Genomic DNA, 18,678 nt, shown 5'->3' with positions numbered 1-18,678 from the left:
CGGCGCGGCTTCTCGCGGGCGCTACGAAAAAGTCATCCAAGAGCGAATTTTGACCGCGATATCCATTCGAGCCAGAGCCACTGACAGCACACCAGAACCTACATCAACCGAATAACATTACCAATACAAGCATCGCATCTTTTCTCTCTCTGCTTCAAGTGTACCTACGGCGCGACGACTGCATCCTTCCAAGTTGCCACGCTCCCTCGTCACAATGGCTACTACTGGCATCACCACCGTCAAGCTACAGTCGCTCCCTCTCGTGGCTAGGTAAGGAATGGCAATACAGTTATCAGCAGCGCCACTTTACTGACCACCTTGTACAGCGGAAAGGTACGCGAGCTGTACAGGGTTGATGACACCTCGCTGCTCATGGCCGTGACCGACCGTATCTCGGCCTATGACGAGATCCTCTCCAATGGTGTTCCTGATAAAGGCCATATTCTTTGTCAGCTGTCCTGTAAGAATTCCCGCCCCGTGCGTCCCAATTCATGCTAAGACATAGATAGCACATTGGTTTGACATCCTCCGCCAGCGAGTTCCCGAGCTCAAGCACCATGTAATCAGCATGAGCCCTCCGGCGGAAATCGTCACTACCGAAGAGCGCGCCCTTCTTCGCGGCCGCTGCATGCACATCCGTTCCCTCAAGGTCTTTCCGATTGAGGCGATCGTCCGTGGTTACATCACGGGCTCAGCCTGGAGCGAGTAAGTGTTGTGACTATTGTTTCCAGTGCAGGCACGCGCTTGGCGCAGTCGTCATGCAAATCTAACGCGCGCCCTCCAACAGATACTCCAAGAGCGGAACTGTCCACGGAATCCAAGTTCCGAACGGACTTGAGCTCTGCCAGGAATTCCCCGGGGGGCCCATGTACACAGTAAGTTGGCAGGACGCTCTGATCAGACAAGAAAGAAGCTTGACAATTCGACAGCCCTCGACCAAGGCCCCTATCGGCGAAAAGGACGAGAACATTTCGCCAGAACAGGCTCGGAAACTAGTCGGCGACAAGTACGCCAACCAGATCGAGGCGCTCGCTCTCAAGGTCTACAAAGCTGCACACGCCTACGCACTAGAGCGCGGGATTGTCATTGCTGATACGAAAATGGAATTCGGTAGGTTGCACGGAAAGGGCAGCCGCTCGCATCCTTCCCAAACAACCGTAGTAGCCCGCAGCCTGCAGTGATATAGCCCACGGATGCTCGGTTCTTAGCCTCCCCCACCCCCGCCACCTATGCTAATGCCGCCGGGCACGATTTAGGTCTCGATGAAAAAACAGACGAAATTATCCTTGTCGACGAGGTCTTGACACCCGACTGCTCGCGTTTCTGGCCCGCCCCGGTCCAGGTGGGCAAGGACCAGCCCAGCTACGACAAGCAGTATATTCGGGACTATCTAACTGCCAATGGTCTCAAAGGCAAACCCGGTGTACGTGTATTGGCCGTGTCGCATAGCTTATGGAGATCGTTTCACTGACTATGCATAATATAATAGGTTGTCCTTCCCGACAATGTTGTCGCGGAGACGACGAGCAAGTACAGAGAAGTGTTTGAAAAGTGAGTCTTGCAAATTCACAAGCCACAAATTACGATTGGGCGTAGTTGAAAATTAATCATCTCATCAGGCTTGCTGGAAAGACGATTGACCAGGCTCTCAGTGGACTCGACAACTAATTTAGCCTTTTAGGCTGGGCCGTTAGACCAGTCGCAAAGGAGCAAGATCGGCCGCTGCTGCGAGTCAGGCCCGCCTTCAAGGCCTTTTGTGTGTCAAGGATAAGGGGTAATTGTGTGACTTGAAGATAACAGACAAGCAAGAAAAGCCCTATCATCTGTAACAGAAGCCATCTCAGTTGATACACAGTCTAGACTAGGGGTGGCTGGATACCGTGAATCCAAATACACAGGGCGCCTGCGGAACGAGAATGCCGCCTTCCATCAGTCTTCGGTGGCGTCCGCCACTGGGATCGCCGCCTATGCAGGTGGTCTTGCCAGTGGACTAGCACGCTACCAATTGATAAACAGAGAATTTGGCTCGCTGGCTCTCTACCATATCCGGGGGCCTAGATAGATTGTCTGCGGTATATCGGCGGCCTGGGGGAGGTCCGTGTGAGCGGCATTATGTCCAGTTCCGCAATTCAGACCCCGTTTCATCATATCGATCCATCGGCCGGCCGTTATTTAATCAGACATGCTGCCTTGACTCAACCCCACGATTTCTATTCCTCATTCGTGTGACTCCCCACTGCCAGATTCGATCTGCATACTTTACCCGGCTCTTGCATCTTGTACGACCCGGCTCCTGCATCTTGTACTTCTCGGGCCGGCCCATAGAGTACCACCAGCACGATGAATAGCAAAACAGACGTCTCCTACGCCGAAAGCAGCGCCTACGGCGAGATCGAGCCATGTAAGATTGCAACGACCAACAGCGGCGATGGTGACCAGCTTGCCGCGCTCGGAAAGAAACCCGTGCTCAAGGTACGTCTTGTCAAGAAGCACTAGGCTTGGAACCATGAGATGCTTCAGATAGCTAACGCGCACAATTTCTGGCACAGCGCAATTTCAACTTCATCTCCATCCTCAGTCTCAGCGTGACAGTGCTCATCACATGGGAGGCATCCCTCGTTCTCTTCTCCCAGGGTCTGGAGAATGGCGGCCCCAGCGGTCTCGTATACACCTACATCATCGTCTGGGTCGGCAACCTGAGCACGTTTTCCGCCATGTGCGAGCTCGTCTCCATGGCGCCCACGGCTGCCGGACAGTACCACTGGGTCTACATGCTCGCGCCAAAGTCGAGCCGCAACCTGCTGAGCTTCATCACGGGCTGGATCACCGCCGCCGGCTGGCAGGGCAGCGTCGCCTCGGCCTCGTTTATCTGCGGCAGCCTGGCGCAGGGCCTCGCCGTCCTCACGATGCCGTCGTACGTGCCCACGAGGTGGCAGAACACGCTGCTGAGCATCGGGATAGCCGCGTTTTGCCTGTTTGTCGCACTCTATCTCAACTTTATCCTGCCAAAGATTGAGGTTTGCATCCTGGTGATGCACGTTACGGCATTTTTTGGCATTTTGGCGACCATGGTGGTGATGGGCGAGCACGGCGATGTCACAAGTGTATTTGCGACCTTTGCGAATGGCGGAAACTGGCCATCCCAAGGCGTCTCTGTCCTTGTTGGCATGATTGGTAACGCTTTTGCGTTTATCGGTAGGTTTCAGACCACTCTTCTACTCCAGTCCACACCTTGAACTAACTGTTTCTTTCAGGAGCGGATGCGTCTTTCCATGTAAGCTTTGAGCTAACGTGCTAGCTAGACCAAAAATGTATGCTAACAACCTACAGCTGGCCGAAGAAATCCAAAAGCCGTCCATCTATATCCCGAGAGCAATGATCTCGGGCATGCTGATCAACGGCGTCCTCGGACTGGCAATGCTGATTGCTGTCTGCTTCAGTCTCGTCAACCTGCCCGACGGCCCACCCCAGTTTATCTTTCCCATGCTGGACATCTTCTATGCTGTGACAAAGTCCGTTCCCGCAGCTGCTGCCATGGGATCTGTGATTGCCAGCATGGGAATCTTTGCATTGATTGGCCTCTTCGTCTCGGCATCGCGCGTCTTGTGGTCCTTTGCGCGCGACCATGGTGTTCCCGGGTGGAGGACTGTGTCAAAGGTACGCTTGCTGTACAGAGACAGAACCGGATACTGTCTTGGAAATACCCTCGAAGATGGAACCACTAACAACCATGCAGGTGGACCCGAAAACCCAAGTTCCGATATGGGCATGCACCATCACTGCTATCATCACCAGTCTCCTCACACTTATCAACATCGGTTCCTCGGTCGCCCTAAACGACGTGCTCTCTCTGTCAATTTCGAGCCTATACACTTCATATCTCATCACTCTCTCGTTCTTCCTCTATCGCCGCCTAACTGGTGCCATCGCCGAACCAGATATTAACGAGGAAGGAGGAGCTTCACCGGATAACCTCGTATGGGGCCCTTGGCGGATCGGCGGATTGTTGGGCACCGTGAACAACGTTTTTGCTTGCTTTTACCTGTCCTTTGTGCTGTTTTGGAGCTTCTGGCCGCCCGCAACACCGGTTGTCGCGGAGACTATGAATTATTCTTTCATGGGCCTTTTGGCTGTGATTGGCCTCAGCAGCGCCTACTACTTTGCAACAGCGAGGAAGCAGTTTAGCGGCCCAATCGTTGAATTGGATGAAACCTCTGGTTAGGTATCAAGTTGGATATGTAATATTTCTGGAATTTAACGCATAGCCAAGTATCCGTCTGAATAGTATGAAATTGTGCCAGAAATTCTTTAAAACAATGACATGCGACATGTTGAATGCAGCGACAACAGGGAGCCCCACTGCTGCCCCACAGAGCAACGGCGAGCTCAGAAATTCTCTTCGCTCACCAATGTTTAATCATCTACCATCTTTTTATTACCATTCCGTCGCCAAATTAGAGTCAATGCTGCCATGGCGACAAACGGCGAGTCTTCTGATGCGAACCCGTCCGCAGGTGGCGGGAGCAGTTCTGGTCAGGACCGTAAGCAGCGCTTCGGAGGCTCTCGAGTCACCAGCAACAACCAGCGCAAGACGGGCCGTGGCGGCAAGTCGTCGGAGTAAGTTTCTCTGCCCTGCGGCCGCTTGTGTTGTCTTTTAAAGTTCATCGCGCCAACCGAGGAGAACTAACAGGTCGTAGTGGCAAGCGCGGCGAGAAGCGCGAGGGTAACAGCGACTGGCGCGAATACAAGAGACGCAAGGTAGATTCCGCGGGCGAGGTCATCGAGGCCAAGAACCCCTTCTCCAAAGACGAGATTGCGGCCGAGGAGCGACGCCCGAAGCGCAAGGTGGCCGTCATGATTGGCTACAGCGGCACGGGGTACAAGGGCATGCAGGTCAACGGCGACGAGCCCACCATTGAGAGGGACCTGTTCCGCGCCTTTATCAAGGCTGGCGCTATTTCAAAAGCCAACGCTGATGACCCCCGAAAGTCGAGCCTCGCCCGGTGCGCCCGCACGGATAAAGGTGTCCACGCTGCCGGCAACGTCATCAGCCTCAAACTTATCATCGAAGAGGACGATATTGTGGACAAGATCAACGAGGCGCTGCCGGAGCAGATTCGCATTTGGGGCATCCAGCGCACCAACAACAGCTTCAACTGCTACCAGTACTGCGACTCGCGCTTCTACGAGTACCTGCTGCCCAGCTACTGTCTGCTGCCCCCCCATCCACAGACGTTCCTTGGCCAGAAGCTGGTGGAGCTGAACAAGGAGTACGGTTACGAGGAGCAGTACAACACCCACATGGCCGATGTCGAAGGGTTTTGGGCCGACGTCGAGGAGAATGCGATCAAGCCGATCCTCGCGAAGCTGGACCCCGAGGTACGCGCCGCCGTATTGGAGCGCATCCACTCGATGGATGACCCCGAAGCCGCAAAGGACGAGGCAACCAAGGAAGAGACCAAGACCAAGACCGACGAGCCCGCAGCTCCAGAAGCTCCTGTCGCGGATACCGAACCGAAGCCAGCCACCGAAAACCCCGTCGTCCTGCCCAGCACCAAGCCCAAGGGGCGTGAACTAGGCCCCGTCGACTTTGCCCTGCGCGACATCAAAGCCGCCTACATCAACGCCAAGCGCAACTACCGCATCACGCCGGCGCGCCGCGAGCGCCTGCAGGCGGCGCTCAACAAGTACACGGGCACGCGCAACTTTCACAACTACACGGTGCAAAAGGCCTACGGCGACCCGTCGGCCAAGCGCACCATCAAGTCGTTCCGCGTGAACCCGACGCCGGTCCTCATCAACAACACCGAGTGGCTTTCGCTCAAGGTGCACGGGCAGAGCTTCATGATGCACCAGATCCGCAAAATGGTTGGCCTGGTCAGCCTGATGGTGCGCTGCGGCACGCCGCTGGAGCGCATGGACGAGAGCTACTGCAACAACAAGATGGCGATTCCCAAGGCGCCCGGCCTCGGCCTGCTGCTGGAGCACCCCGTGTTTACAAACTACAACCGCCGCGCGACGGACAACCTGGGCCGCCCCGAGATTGACTTTGACAAGTACGAGGAGAAGATGGGCGCGTTCAAGGACAAGGAGATTTACCAGCGCATCTTTGACGTGGAGGAAAAGGAGAATTCGTGAGTGACAGCCACTCCCTGCGTGTTTTTTTTTTTTTTTCACATTGTGCCGACATATCACTAACTGGTTTCTGATTCCAGCTTCCACGCCTTTTTTAACCAAATCGACCAGTTCAAGGCGAACCACTTCCTGTGGCTGACTGCGGGCGGTCTCAAGGTGGCCGAGATTGCCAACAGGGACGGCGGCAAGGGGGAGACTGTGGACAAGCAGCTGGGCGATGAGGATGAGGAGGATCCTGATGGCGGCCAGGGCTAGAGCATAGATGTCGCACTTTTGTAGACTTGCTTAGCGTTTTACAATGGATAACTCAAGCGTGCTTTATCAACCAGCCGCCTACCATGGTTTGTGTCTGTGATGTTTCGTACGTATTGAACGAATTGAACCTCTAGGTCCAAACGAGGTATTCAACTCCCATCTAAGAAAAACAAAGCAAATCACCATGCCGAGGGGGGGAAAGGAGAGAAGAACGAACTTTCCGCGATAACTAACACCACAACGCCGTATTCCATGTGCCCAGTTTTCCCTACTTGCATCCACGCCCCGTTCATTGCTTGCCCGCCAGCGCCTGCAGGGCCTGTATATCCTCTTTGCGCAAGGGCTTCCACTCGCCGCCATGGCTGGCCGCCAGGCGCGTCATGCGGGTCGCCTCGATGCGGTTGAGCAGGTCGGCGGCGGCGGCGACGTCGCGCTCGCTCTGGACGCCGCGCGCCGCGCGCGAGGGGTCCTGCTGGCCGAGGGCGCCAAACACCCAGAGCTCCTTGATCTTGCGCGAGAGCGTGAGGAGTTCCTTGACCGACGAGTACTATGGGGGAGAAGCCTGAGTTGGCAAATACTGTTGAGGCGGGGGAGGGGACTTACGAGGCCGTCAAATTCCATCTTCATAGCAATGCCCGCCACGGCAATGGCTTCCGGAGTGGCGGCGGCGGCGCTCTCCTGGTCGTCCTCGGCCTGCACGGTCGCGAGCATCATGAGCGTGCGGTAGTGCGTGAGGATGGCGGCGATGAGGCGGTTGTGCGTCTCTGTGCGTGCGGGTTGGGTGAGCGAGGCTGGGCAAGCGATGGAGTGTGCTGGTTATTGGCGCGCGCAGGGATTGCGGAGCGGCAAGCGACAGAAACGTACCCATCAAGTTGGAGGACGCGAGCTGTGAGCGCTCCATGCTTCTTGTCTGGTCTTCGTAGGGGCGTGGGCGACAGATGCACTCATGGGAGGGAAGACGGGTCGAGATTGGACGTTGGTTGCAAGGTTGGTGATGGTGGGGCGGCACAAACGCGATTCCAGCGCGCAGTATGTGAATATGTGAAGAAGATGTATGGATACTAAAAAGATAACGGATGCAAAATTCAATTGCGGGGAAAATTTCCCCGTATAGTAGTGTCTCGTATTGAACCTCTTTCTTTTCTCTGTATTAAAGAATGTTTCGTCTAACATAGGGTCCAGTATAGTGTAGCGAAACAGACATTAATGAATTGGGAAGAAGAAAAATAAACGCCCCAGGTAATGCAATCCAATGCGGCCCGTCCCAGGCCCGTCCCAAACAAACAATGGTCAAAATAATAGTCCTTTTTCCGTGGAGGGGAGCTCACAGCTCGCCGCTCCAATGCCTGTCCTCGCCATCCCACCCAAACATGGGCCAGCCCTTGGGGAGATTGGAATACTGTGGGAGGTTGTACTGCCCGGCACAGCCCTCCTCGTCGCAGTCGAGCCTGTCGCACATGCCGTACTGCTTGCAGTAGCAGTCGCCGGCGTGCGGGCAGTGGACAGCCTTCTTGTTGAAGATGACTGGGCCCAAAGAGTCAGCACACAGACACACACACACACGGTCTCACCACAGGGCAACAAATTATACGTACTGTGCCACCCATATTCAAACACGCGGCCGCTAATGGCATCGTCCAACTCGGTGGCCATGAGCCACTCGCGGAAGCGGACATAGTCCTCGCGGGGCCGGGCGCGAATGGCGTCGCGGGTGACGCCAAACTGGGAGCAGCAGGGCACGCCGACCTCGGGGGGCACGTCAACGCCGGGGAACAGGTCGGCAAAGGCGCGGCTGTAAATGTGCTTGGCGGTAGGGATGTCGTTCTCCGGGGCGCTGTCGGCGTCGACGATGGGCCGGATCTCGACGGGACAGCCGAGGATCCAGGCGCAGCGCAGGTTGACGTAGCCGTGCTCCTGCAGGTGGGCGACGCGGAAGCGCTTCAGCAGCTGCAGGGCGTCGTAGTCGGGATCGTCGTTGTGCCACTGGAAGCGATGGGCGTGGTGGAAGAGCACGTTGGCGGGGAGGGTGTCGTACCGATCGATGATGTACCTGTGTGAGGCGGCGCAAAGTGTTAGCGGCAGAGTGTATTTGGCATGGGTTTTCCGCAAGTTCAAGGTTGGACAGATGTATGCGGAGATGGGAGGGTTTGACGGAAGTGTTGGTGGTCTGCGTTGGTGGGCGGCAACAAACGTACGTGAGCACAACCATGGCCTCGCGGCCCTTGTTCTGCGGGACCGTCAACGCGGCACGGGTGTCGTCGACGACGTATATATTCTTGGGCCAGTCGAGCAGGTAGTCGGCGAGCCAGGTGACGTTTTCCTGCTTGGTGGCGGCAATGACGATTTCGAGCTCGGCGGCGCCCGTGTGCGGCGGCTGCAGTCTCGAGAGGGCCGTGGCTGTCGTGTCGGTGCCGGCCCACGACGTCGACGTCATGCGCCGGAGCGAGGCGCCGCCGTTGTCGCCATAGTAGACGACGAGCAGCAGGACGGAGAGGAAGCCGGCGCAGACGACGAGCCAGCGGTTCTGGCCGCGCCTTGGGAGCATGGTGCGGACGACGGCATGCAAACCGGGGGTGAAACGAGGAGATGGCGGGATTGGTGGGATTGGTGAGGAGTATATGAGGGGAAAGAGAGTATGGGGGAGATGGGGGAGATGGAACACGAGGCGGAGAAGCAAAGGGAAAAAAGCAGAGATTTGGAAATGGACTGATATGTACCAACCACCAAAAAAAAGGACAGAAAAGGAGACGGACTGCGAGCACGTCTGCTGCGGATGCTGATCGGCAAGCCAAGTCGCTGAAAAGAGATGACGTCGACTGCACGTTTTACGGTTTTACCGTTTTACCCGCCGTGGCTCAATATCGAATCAAGGTGCAGCGAGCTGAACACACCTACGGATATAGATATCCTACCAGGTAGGTACCTGTAGTATAGGTAGTTAGGTATAGCGGAGGGGGGCGGCATCTATCTTGGTCGGGGCTTACGCGGCCCGCTAGAGAAAAGATCAAACCAGGATTCAAGTCGTTGTCGTGATTTTTGGTTTATTTCATTTTTTTTTCTTGCAGATCCATGATTTGCGTGCTCTTGTATCAGCCGCCGCCACCATCACACACACGCTTTGCATTACCTTGACATCTTCCGTGCAACAGACAGCTCTTGCGAGATATTTTCTTCAAGGAACACGGATCGGCCATGGCAACCTTGCTAGCGTGCGGCTCCGTGCTACTAGTCCCTGCTAGCGGCGAGGCATTGTTCTATATTTTCAATGTATTTTCCAAGGCGGCGATGCTTTGCTCCGAGACGAGCTTTTTTTTTTCTTGTGCGAAATAGTCGAGTTTATACCCCGTAATACGTAATATTGTGTACGTGCTCCGCACACAGACCAGACTTGGCGCTGCACAACATCTCTTGCGAGCTTGTGATTCAGGGGCACTGTATGGCGGGCCATGCCGTGTCCGCGTTTGCGTTGTATCCCGCCACTATATTTTATTTCGATGCAATCTACCCAAGGCAGGGGTGAATGCTCCGACGCCAGAATCATGGAAATGAACATGGGCGTCTCGCCTTCTTGTCGCAACAGTTGATCCCTAACATGGCACCACGTTAGCGCCCACGCGAGACTGCTAGCGCACTGTTTCAGCCACAAACTGCCAGCCTGCGCCACTGGGATTGACATCTTTCAACAAGGCAATTGGCCGTGTCGCAACACGACAGCACTTGCACCCAGCTTGACATGGAATCGGAAACATGAAACCCTGTACATAACCTCAAGACGCTTTTCAACAACCGTGACGACCCTGGAAGCCATCATCCCCCATCACACCCATCACACCACACACCCACTAACCCCCTGGCAGCCTCGTCTACCAAGTCTGCAGTCTGCATCACACAGCACCAGCCTCGCCACTATTGTGAGGACAAGCCCTCAAACTAGGCACCTCACATTGATTTGAAAAATAATTATATATTATTTTAGGTTCAATGGATCCAGAAATTTACTCAGTATTAGATTAGACTAACCCATCTTAAATGGAGAGGTAGTCATGGGCAGTCCGGCTGGCAAGAACTGTCGGTCCAGCTAGCAGCTATCTTCATCCTTATTCTCAAAAGCTTCCTCACTGACTTATTCCTTGAGGTTAGCAAAGCCCATGGTCTTGTTTTCCGCGTTGTGGTCAATGTAGCGACCCTGGAAGAAAGCCTGGCCGAGGATCCATCTGTCGCCAAACTTTTTGTGCATGCCAAATAGACTAGCCGTGCAGTTGTCGCCGTCCTTCTTGAAGGCGAGTGCCTTGGGATCAATGTTGAAAATCTTGCGCCCGATGCGGAAGCCGATGGTAGGGGCGTCGCTGCAATTGAAGCGGCCCTCGTAGCCGTTCTCCGTCTTCACCTCTTTGATGCGGGCGGCCTGGAAGACCTTGCGAACCAGGCTGCTCGGGCCAAAGATGGCGGTCGTGCCCGAGTCGGTCACCAGTGGAAGTCCAATGTAGATCCTATCTCTGTTGACCGTGACGTCGCCCTTGACGGACCAGAGGCGGCCCCGGGCCGTCTTGACCGTGGTGAGCGCGCCGGCAAACTCGTCCGTGGCCACGGTGCCGTAGTGCAGCTGGCCGGTGCCGTTGGTGCGCAGGGAGAGGCCGAAGCGACACGCGGAGAGTGCATGCGTGGCGCAGAGGGAGAGGATGAAGGGCTTCTCTCGGAGGGACGCGCCGCGCTCGCCGGCGAAGCCGATGATACCGTCGTGGGGAAAGGTGGGAGTCGTCTTGGGCTTGTCAATCAACCCAATGCCTTGCTGCAGGACGGTGAGGTTGGCGCCAAGCTGCGTGACGACGTCCAGGTACACCTTTCCCGATGCCTGTATAAAACATATGGTTAGACACGTTTACTACAAGGGTCTTTCTGTGCCGTTGGATCGGGAGACACTCACGGAGAGTTTTCCAGAACCGTCGGGTTTTGCCGTCGCGTACGAGATGTGAAAATCCCGCTTTTGATCGCGAGAGGCGGAGCTGGGATCGTAGACGCCGGGATTCAGAATGGCATCCGAGGAACCGGTATTGATCAGCATCTCGAGATTCCGGCTAGCGCCGACGCTGAAGTGGGAGAACCAAAAGCCCTGGTTATGTGGTATTAGCGACCGTTCCAGCATTTGCCCCAAGCGAGTCGATGGGAGAATTACCTGCTCATTCACGAGCGTTCCGTCGCCATGGAGCGTGAGATTCTTGTAGGCACTGATGCTCCTGGCTGTGCTGGCATTGACCTTGCGAAAGTGCACTGGATGCGACGAGTCTGCTGTGACGACTTGGGCCGTAGCCAACAGGGTGAGGACATCTCGGAGCAACATGGTGTCAGATTTTGCGAATAGGAAGCGAAGAGGACTCTAGGATGAGAGCTTGAGAAGTGCAGTGGGAGGAGGCAGGTGTCACAATATATACAGGACATTTACACGTGTCGCTTCAATTGTGGGCGGACTGCTTGTTGACCTTGTCGACGTAGCGCAGGATAGACCCTCCAGCGGGCGGCACTATATAGCAATAGACCAAAACTAACAGACGGCACTTGAAAAGTTAGAAAAGTATACGTGCAAGGAAATGAAGAGATCGGTCAGAACAGAGTCTAGGATCGGAGTGAGACATTGTGTATTAGTTGTCGAGATTTGCCTCGTGGGGCTGCAAACTTCATTAAGCGGAAAGAAGGACTAAATAAGGGTATCAAAAGGCGGAAAGGAGCAAACAGTGACAGTAAAAATATCACAGTACCAGCTTGCTCAAGTGTACTTGCTGTGACCTTGCTGTGAAGGCAAAGTATATGCCGAATATTTCTGTGCACGAATAGTTGGTGAACCATCCCCATCTGGCAGCTTGAAGCCTGATGGTATGCCACGCTAATAATTAGTAACTAAGTAAGTCGATGAAGAGGGAACAAAGTTTGCAAGTTGTGTGGAATCTTGGACTGGATCAGGCCCGATAGTTAGAGAGTTTGGCCATGCACTTGTTAACGAATACGAAGAAACAAAAAAATAATGGGAATCAATGACTAAAATAACCACAATACTAAAAAAGTGCACTCAAGGTCAAGTCTTTTCCACCTTTTCCCCCAAGCCAGCGATTTTCTGATACACGCTTACAGACCAAAGAGCAAAGTCGAACAGCTCTTGTGCCATGTGACGACATAAAAGGTCCACGTCCCCTCGAAAGTGCTTAATGGATATCCCACACAGAGGACAGGACGGCAGAGCTGCGGCATCGAGCTTCGTCGTTACTATTCTGCTGCCGGACTCTGCGATGGCCATTTGATCATCAAGAATGGAATCGTCATGAGCAGTCATGTGTGCTAGAAAGTCTTCGCATGATGAGAATTGAAGGGGTTCGCTATGGCCTTCTGCTTCGCATGCCCACTGATAAGTCTGGTGATTGTTCGTCATGTGCAGCATCCATGAGTTCGCGCTTGAAAATCTCGCAAGAGAAGCAGTGCACCCAGGGATCACGCAGACATAGGGTCTGATGTCTTGCAGGACATGGCGTCTATGTGCTCGTCTCGTTAGTCATGCGTGGCCGAGTAGAACAGAATGGCACGGGTGGATTGAGTGGATGCTCTCTTTTGGTGACTTACACCCAGTTTTGACCTTGACGGCTGTCTTGATCTAGGAGAGTCGTGCAATAAGGGCATGCAACCTTGTCTTCGCTTGGTTTTCTGGGCCGAGGCGGTTGCGGGATGTTTTGCAGGCTCTCATCGAAGGATTGAGCCCGTGTTTTCCCTGCTCCTGGCCGAGTGTCTTTCTTCGAAGAAAGCGATGGGCTTGAGGGGACAGGTTGTCCGAGTGTATAACCCATGACTGCCTCCTGCTGACCCCGTGCCTGGCGGTGGAAAAATGCTAGCTGGATTTCGCGATCCTGGAATGCTTTGAACAAGCGGTCTTTCATTGGCTTGATCGCGCCGGGCATCGATTTGAAGACCTCATCCTTCGATAGTTTTTGACCGTTGAGGGGTAATTTGTCAAGATTAGGTCTTTCAGTGCTAGTTATGAGGCGGCCCTTTGTCAAGTTATCGGGCAGCGTAGATAGGAGAGACATGACGTCTTTGACGTCTTTGACATCTATTTGCAGCGATTCGAGAGTGGCCGTTTTAAAGTGTTTTTGCATCCTAGATAGGAGAAAACGGGCGGTTATGATACTCATGTGCAGCCCTTTGAGATAGAACTCTCTAATGAAATCTTTTTGCAGCGTAGATAGGCGAGACATGGCATCTTCGGCACCCTTTTGCAGCACTGCGAGTCGAGTTTCTCTCAACAACGCCAAGACCGACGACAGCCCGAGCTGGGCCGAGGTCAGGCAACTGGCTGAGTCGAAAATGACTTTGCTGGTTTCGCATATCACTGGAAATATGTAAGAATATGGTTCAACTCGGCTGGCGGAACGTTCGTTCAAGCTCACATCGCAAGTCATGATCCAATCGACATAGTTCCTGCAACATCGGTTCCTTCAAGGCCGTTGGGTTTCGACAGCCCCTGTAAATGCGATTACCCTCATCATATCCAGCGTTTAAAATGAGATTCAACTTAAGCAGATCTTAAAATTTGCTAAGATATTTGTCAGCCCAGCTCGTTGTCAGCGGCTGCATCAGGCAGAGATTCAGCGACTCCAAGCAGAGCTTGGTAGCCTCTACAATCTCAGAGCCGCAGGACCTGTTGTTCTGATGGCATAGACTCATTTTGGTCTCGAAATATGATGGAATAGCGTTGCTTTGACGTTCAAGATAGTCGGCAAGACCGGCCTTCCCTCACACGGTTCAGCGGTCACTTGTTGTTGACTGAAGACCGAGTTATTTTTGGAGCAGGCTAGTACCTTTCTGCAAAAGCGCAAGGAGTTGCCAGAGTAAAATCAAGAGTAGAAGAAGTTGCAAGAGAAGAAAGTAGCAAGAGAAGAAGAAGTCGCAATAGCAGAAGAAGTCGACGCACTGGCCCGAAGCTTCGTGACAGAATAGACGCCCAGTGTTCTCAGGCAGCAGAATTCAGCCCGCGACGGCCCTCAAGCAGACAAAGACGTTTCCACGGGAGTGCGGTCCGAAAATAGTGGCAAGTGAGTGTATTATGAAGAAAAAAAAAAGACGCCTGCCCAACATGGCCATGGCCTTCACGTCATGAAATTTGTGGACAGCGATTTTGCCGGGTGTGAAGTCTCGCGTCGGTCAAGGACTGGATGAGTGTTCACACGCATGCCCCCGACTAGCCATGACCCTCGTCTACGGACTTGCCGGCGTCTTGTATCGTGGTCGTTCTTGGCACATCCATCTTCTTCTGATGCCTCCGCTTTTCGAGCAGGTCTTTGAGTCGATAACTTGCCGGCCGCTCCCATTTCAGGTATGGCTCCTCCAGCCTAATCAAATCCCGCCGCATCAAGATCACATGTGACTTCATTTCTCTGCCCGTGACCGCTCCATCAGGCCCGTACGTCAGTGACGGTGCGGTTGGCGGGTTTGGCATCAACGGCCACTGGAGCCACGTTTCGATCACCTTGACTTCCCTCGTCCTTCTCTTCTCAACCCACACATCCAGCACTTTCCGAAACTCGCACACCTCACTATCTAACTTCACATCCGGGTGCTTTGTCCACTCCTGTCGCAGCAAAGCCTCGGCGTCTTGCTCGGCATGAGGTACGTCTCGGTAATGCTCATCTAACGTCATGATTTCGTATAAGGTGAAGATGACGCCTTTTATATCATCACGGTCAGGGTTCAAGTGCTCGCTGATTCTGCCAGAAAAGTTGAAATCAAAGATGCGGAGATTGTTCTCAACGTCGACGAGAAGATTGCGCGCCGCAATATCCTGATGCATAATGCCATAGCGATAATTCAGATCGTCAATAACAGATAGAAGCTGCTGGAACCATGCCAAGCGAAAAGGTCGGACGGTGGCGTTGTTATCTTGAAGCGTCCCGCCGGGAATATACACACTTGTGAAGCCAATAACCCCCCCCCTGATATTATCCAACACAATAGCGTCGAATGGGACAATATGCGGGTGATTCCGTGGCAACCGAGCCCAAAGTTGAAGCTCGTGCCATTTCCAAAGCATTCCGTTTTGTATAAACCAGTATTTAAAAGCTGCCTTTGTGCCTACAGCCACGCCGCCAACCGTAGGGGTTCCAGGGTATGTTACCAAGTCCACCTGTGGGCCTAAGCGGTCAAGCTCTGTCAAGCTGTCGAATCCGACCGTCTTGACGGGAAATGGAAGCCGTAGTTCAGATGGTAGATAGCAGTTTGTATACATAGTAACATCGTCATCTTGGCTAGTAGATATCGAGATCGGCCCCTTGGGGTCTGAGAAGCGAATCCCTAAGACATCCGTACCAAGGTCGTCGATGTGCTGTCGCAGCTGTGCCAGGCACATATCTTCTGTTCCCTCAAGGTCTTCGTCTGGTACCGGAGCCGGATTGCAATATGTAACTGAGAAATGCCTTCGCTGATCGAAATCGGTAATGTACCATGTGTAAGGCCCTCCACGAAGCAAGCTGCCGCTTCCAGCCCAGAGTCGATCGTCGGGACTGATCATAGCGAGCTTCCAGAAGGTGTAAGAGGGAGGACAAATGTCAGAAATGGGAAGTCGCTAAAATTTCAATTCAGAGTAGAAGATGAAACTCGAAGGTGACTCCAGACGCTGCTCGGAGTCTATTTGTGCTGAATTGTGGTGTATCCGAACAGGCAAACGGCAAACAGGCATAAAAAGTTGGGCCCCGCGCCGCCTACCGGCTAGAGAGGTGCTGGGCGTAGCCCAGCCCTGAACAAAGATATACTAAAGGTATAGAAGTTATACTAATTTTCTAGGCTAAAAAATAGGTATATTAAAGAAAGGGAATTCCCTTCCTAATTAAGAAGGAATAAGGCAAAAGTATACAAGTTCTCTTTGTATAAATTACTCTTAATTACGACGAGTTATCTAACGTCCCTATTAGCCTGCTTACATAATTTCCGACAGATCTTGCCTGTAACCCATTGTCGTCCCTGAGCCTTTGCCTCCTTCGCTTCTGTCCATGTCGGTCTTTTCCCTCCTGTAATACCACGCACAATATGGACGTTATAAATTATTGATGGTAACTTGGTTGCTTTGTCATCTCCTCTTTGGTGGAGGGGAGGACTCTTCGTCTTCACTACGAAGACCTACAGTCTCAACTCCGGTAGCGCAGCTGAATGCTTTGGGCATGGAGACGACAGACTTGGAGCAACATTTTTATTAGCAGTAGAGAGGACGGCATCTTAGGAAGCATCTTTGCGTGGTACCAACGTTTCGGGGTTTTATTTTGCAAGATAAAAAGAAGAAGCTAGCTGCAAGAAGACGGGAACTCGGACGTTTCTGAAGGAAAGTGGAAGTGAGTCGCGGAAGATCATCAAAGGCGGAAGATCCGCCATCAAAGACACCATGATAGGCTGCGCAGGCCTAAAGGGAAACAAGACAGGCGTCTCTGAGGAGGATCAAGACCAGTTCCATCATACCAACTACGTTGTTTAGTGCTTGGGGCAGTATCTCCACTGGACGCCAAACTTGACCGTGAGCTTGCCGCTAATGTGGTCAACCTAGAGGAAGAATTTGCATTAGCTCGTTGTCCCTGTCAGAGATCCAATTGATTGACAGCTGGAGGGAGTGAATATCGCTCCGAGATTGTCCACTTACAGCAATGAGGGCAGGAAGGTGAGTCGGGCTGATGTTGCAGGCAGTGTTCATGTTGAGGATGGCGGTGCTGCCGCCGCAAGGGGACCAGGACTCGATACCGGGGCGGCTCTGAAGATCAAAGGAGCCGCTGTAGTGGCCGGGCAGGCTGATGCCGTAGTCGACGTGCTGCGCGCCGTTGCCCGTGAAGGAGAAAGTGTTGGTGCACTGTCCCTTGGCGCCCTTGGGGATCTCGGCGAAGCCAATCATGTCGGTGTCGAGGATGGAGAACCTGTGTTGTGTATGTTAGACAGGGACGTCTGGTTCATCGAGGCAAGACGTACTGGTAGCCCTGGTCAAACTCCATGTTGAGGGTGAGCTTGCAGTTCTTGCGCCAGTCAATGGCCTTGGTGCCCGGGCCGGTCTGCACCTCGTAGGCGGAAAAGGTCGCCTCGAACAGGGTGCCGCTGGCATCGACCTGGACGTCGGCCGTGCCGGCCGGGCAGCCGCTGCCGAGGAGGCTGAGGCCGTTGATCTTGACCTTGGACGGCTTGGGGCCGCTGGTGGGAACGGCGGCGGCAAGGCCGAGGAGGGAAACAAGAGTACTGATGAATTTCATTTTCAAGGGTGCTTTGGGAGGAAGGTGGAGAGTGAGAGTGAGAGTTGGAGGATTTGTGTGTGTGTCTGAGGGAGAGCTGCTTGCTGTCTTGCTGATGCAAAATTTCTCAGATGGCAAGATATCGAGTGCCTTTTATATTCGTCACTGTCCGCCAACTCCGTGCTGTTTTCTCTCATTGCAACACGTCTCGGAAAAGCCATTGTACATTTTCCGAAAAGCCATTATACAGCTGAGAAGCCCGACGCCGACGTGGCTGGGACGCGACGGTCCAGTGAGAAGATCAAGAAGCCATCTCGGCCACCTTGGATACGGGCCCATGGCTGCTTGCTGAAAAAGCCATAGGCGCAGTGCGGCGCGTGTAAGACAAGAGGCTTCGAAGGCGTCCAATGGTGCTTCACGGCACACTGTTCGGACGGCCACTATTGGTCTTTGGGCAGCATCTGTCGGTCTCTTAGCTCGCGGACGGCTGATTCTATTTCCATGCAGCAGGACCAAGACGGAGACCTCTGCGACGATACGAGGAATAGGACTCTGAGCTAAACTCTCTCTCATCAGAATGAAGATTGATGGACTCGAAATGGTGGTCACATGGAGTCGTCAAGGTTTATGCAGCCGTTCTCAGATACATGACTGTCTGTGTGCACGACTTGGTTGTCCGCCGTGAATTTTCCTTCCCAAACAGAAGCCAGAGGCTTCATCCGGGTGAAGATGGGATAATCGAGCAGCTGAGAAGGTCAGGGCGCAATACTCAGTCTCAGATCGTCTGTCTATGCTCCCATTCCATATTGGACCCTTCTCGAACGTCATCAGCCTGGGGGCGGTCAGCAACGGGGCGTCGTGGCCTATGGGTACCCAACTGCCGGGACAAAGTAGTCAGGGTCCCCGGATAATATCGCCAAAAGGAAACCGGATGATCGGGACAGACTGGGCGATGCTAGACCAGTCTTTGGCGCATCTCAAGGCTGAGTGCAGCGCTAGGTGGTGCAGCTGGTTAACCTGCTTGGGCAGTGACAGGACGCCACCAGGGCCAGCG

At 53.7% G+C, this 18,678-nt stretch overlaps 8 protein-coding genes across 8 annotated transcripts; 3 read left to right on the top strand and 5 right to left on the bottom strand.

Annotated features, from left to right (window-relative positions):
• Nucleotides 1-214: 214 nt before the first annotated feature.
• Nucleotides 215-1,555, top strand: CCM_02686 (phosphoribosylaminoimidazole-succinocarboxamide synthase; the record flags this gene model as incomplete). Its single annotated transcript, XM_006667838.1, has 6 exons — nucleotides 215-270; nucleotides 327-460; nucleotides 510-705; nucleotides 788-1,110; nucleotides 1,209-1,423; nucleotides 1,490-1,555. 6 exons carry the CDS (start codon nucleotides 215-217, stop codon nucleotides 1,553-1,555), a joined length of 990 nt encoding a protein of 329 aa, XP_006667901.1.
• Nucleotides 1,556-2,340: 785 nt separating this feature from the next.
• CCM_02685 (GABA permease) lies at nucleotides 2,341-4,222 on the top strand (the record flags this gene model as incomplete). The annotated part of the gene is made up of 5 exons (XM_006667837.1): nucleotides 2,341-2,472; nucleotides 2,550-3,195; nucleotides 3,255-3,274; nucleotides 3,331-3,657; nucleotides 3,737-4,222. 5 exons carry the CDS (start codon nucleotides 2,341-2,343, stop codon nucleotides 4,220-4,222), a joined length of 1,611 nt encoding a protein of 536 aa, XP_006667900.1.
• A 249-nt stretch (nucleotides 4,223-4,471) lies between these two features.
• Nucleotides 4,472-6,390, top strand: CCM_02684 (tRNA pseudouridine synthase; the record flags this gene model as incomplete). Its single annotated transcript, XM_006667836.1, has 3 exons — nucleotides 4,472-4,617; nucleotides 4,698-6,134; nucleotides 6,216-6,390. 3 exons carry the CDS (start codon nucleotides 4,472-4,474, stop codon nucleotides 6,388-6,390), a joined length of 1,758 nt encoding a protein of 585 aa, XP_006667899.1.
• A 289-nt stretch (nucleotides 6,391-6,679) lies between these two features.
• CCM_02683 (uncharacterized protein) lies at nucleotides 6,680-7,291 on the bottom strand (the record flags this gene model as incomplete). Its single annotated transcript, XM_006667835.1, has 3 exons — nucleotides 6,680-6,937; nucleotides 6,994-7,202; nucleotides 7,255-7,291. The coding sequence occupies 3 exons, from the start codon at nucleotides 7,289-7,291 to the stop codon at nucleotides 6,680-6,682; spliced, it is 504 nt and encodes a 167-aa protein (XP_006667898.1).
• Nucleotides 7,292-7,714: 423 nt separating this feature from the next.
• Nucleotides 7,715-8,935, bottom strand: CCM_02682 (uncharacterized protein; the record flags this gene model as incomplete). The annotated part of the gene is made up of 3 exons (XM_006667834.1): nucleotides 7,715-7,914; nucleotides 7,986-8,440; nucleotides 8,586-8,935. The coding sequence occupies 3 exons, from the start codon at nucleotides 8,933-8,935 to the stop codon at nucleotides 7,715-7,717; spliced, it is 1,005 nt and encodes a 334-aa protein (XP_006667897.1).
• Nucleotides 8,936-10,513: 1,578 nt separating this feature from the next.
• CCM_02681 (aspartyl protease) lies at nucleotides 10,514-11,728 on the bottom strand (the record flags this gene model as incomplete). Its single annotated transcript, XM_006667833.1, has 3 exons — nucleotides 10,514-11,242; nucleotides 11,315-11,500; nucleotides 11,564-11,728. 3 exons carry the CDS (start codon nucleotides 11,726-11,728, stop codon nucleotides 10,514-10,516), a joined length of 1,080 nt encoding a protein of 359 aa, XP_006667896.1.
• A 729-nt stretch (nucleotides 11,729-12,457) lies between these two features.
• CCM_02680 (Protein kinase-like domain) lies at nucleotides 12,458-15,934 on the bottom strand (the record flags this gene model as incomplete). The annotated part of the gene is made up of 4 exons (XM_006667832.1): nucleotides 12,458-12,908; nucleotides 12,997-13,759; nucleotides 13,818-13,952; nucleotides 14,620-15,934. 4 exons carry the CDS (start codon nucleotides 15,932-15,934, stop codon nucleotides 12,458-12,460), a joined length of 2,664 nt encoding a protein of 887 aa, XP_006667895.1.
• A 950-nt stretch (nucleotides 15,935-16,884) lies between these two features.
• Nucleotides 16,885-17,645, bottom strand: CCM_02679 (uncharacterized protein; the record flags this gene model as incomplete). The annotated part of the gene is made up of 3 exons (XM_006667831.1): nucleotides 16,885-16,953; nucleotides 17,051-17,318; nucleotides 17,371-17,645. The coding sequence occupies 3 exons, from the start codon at nucleotides 17,643-17,645 to the stop codon at nucleotides 16,885-16,887; spliced, it is 612 nt and encodes a 203-aa protein (XP_006667894.1).
• Nucleotides 17,646-18,678: the final 1,033 nt, after the last annotated feature.

The sequence above is a fragment of the Cordyceps militaris genome (genome assembly GCF_000225605.1).
Source record: "Cordyceps militaris CM01 unplaced genomic scaffold CCM_S00002, whole genome shotgun sequence".
Taxonomy (NCBI): domain Eukaryota; kingdom Fungi; phylum Ascomycota; class Sordariomycetes; order Hypocreales; family Cordycipitaceae; genus Cordyceps; species Cordyceps militaris.
This window is presented reverse-complemented; position numbering and strand designations above follow the sequence as displayed.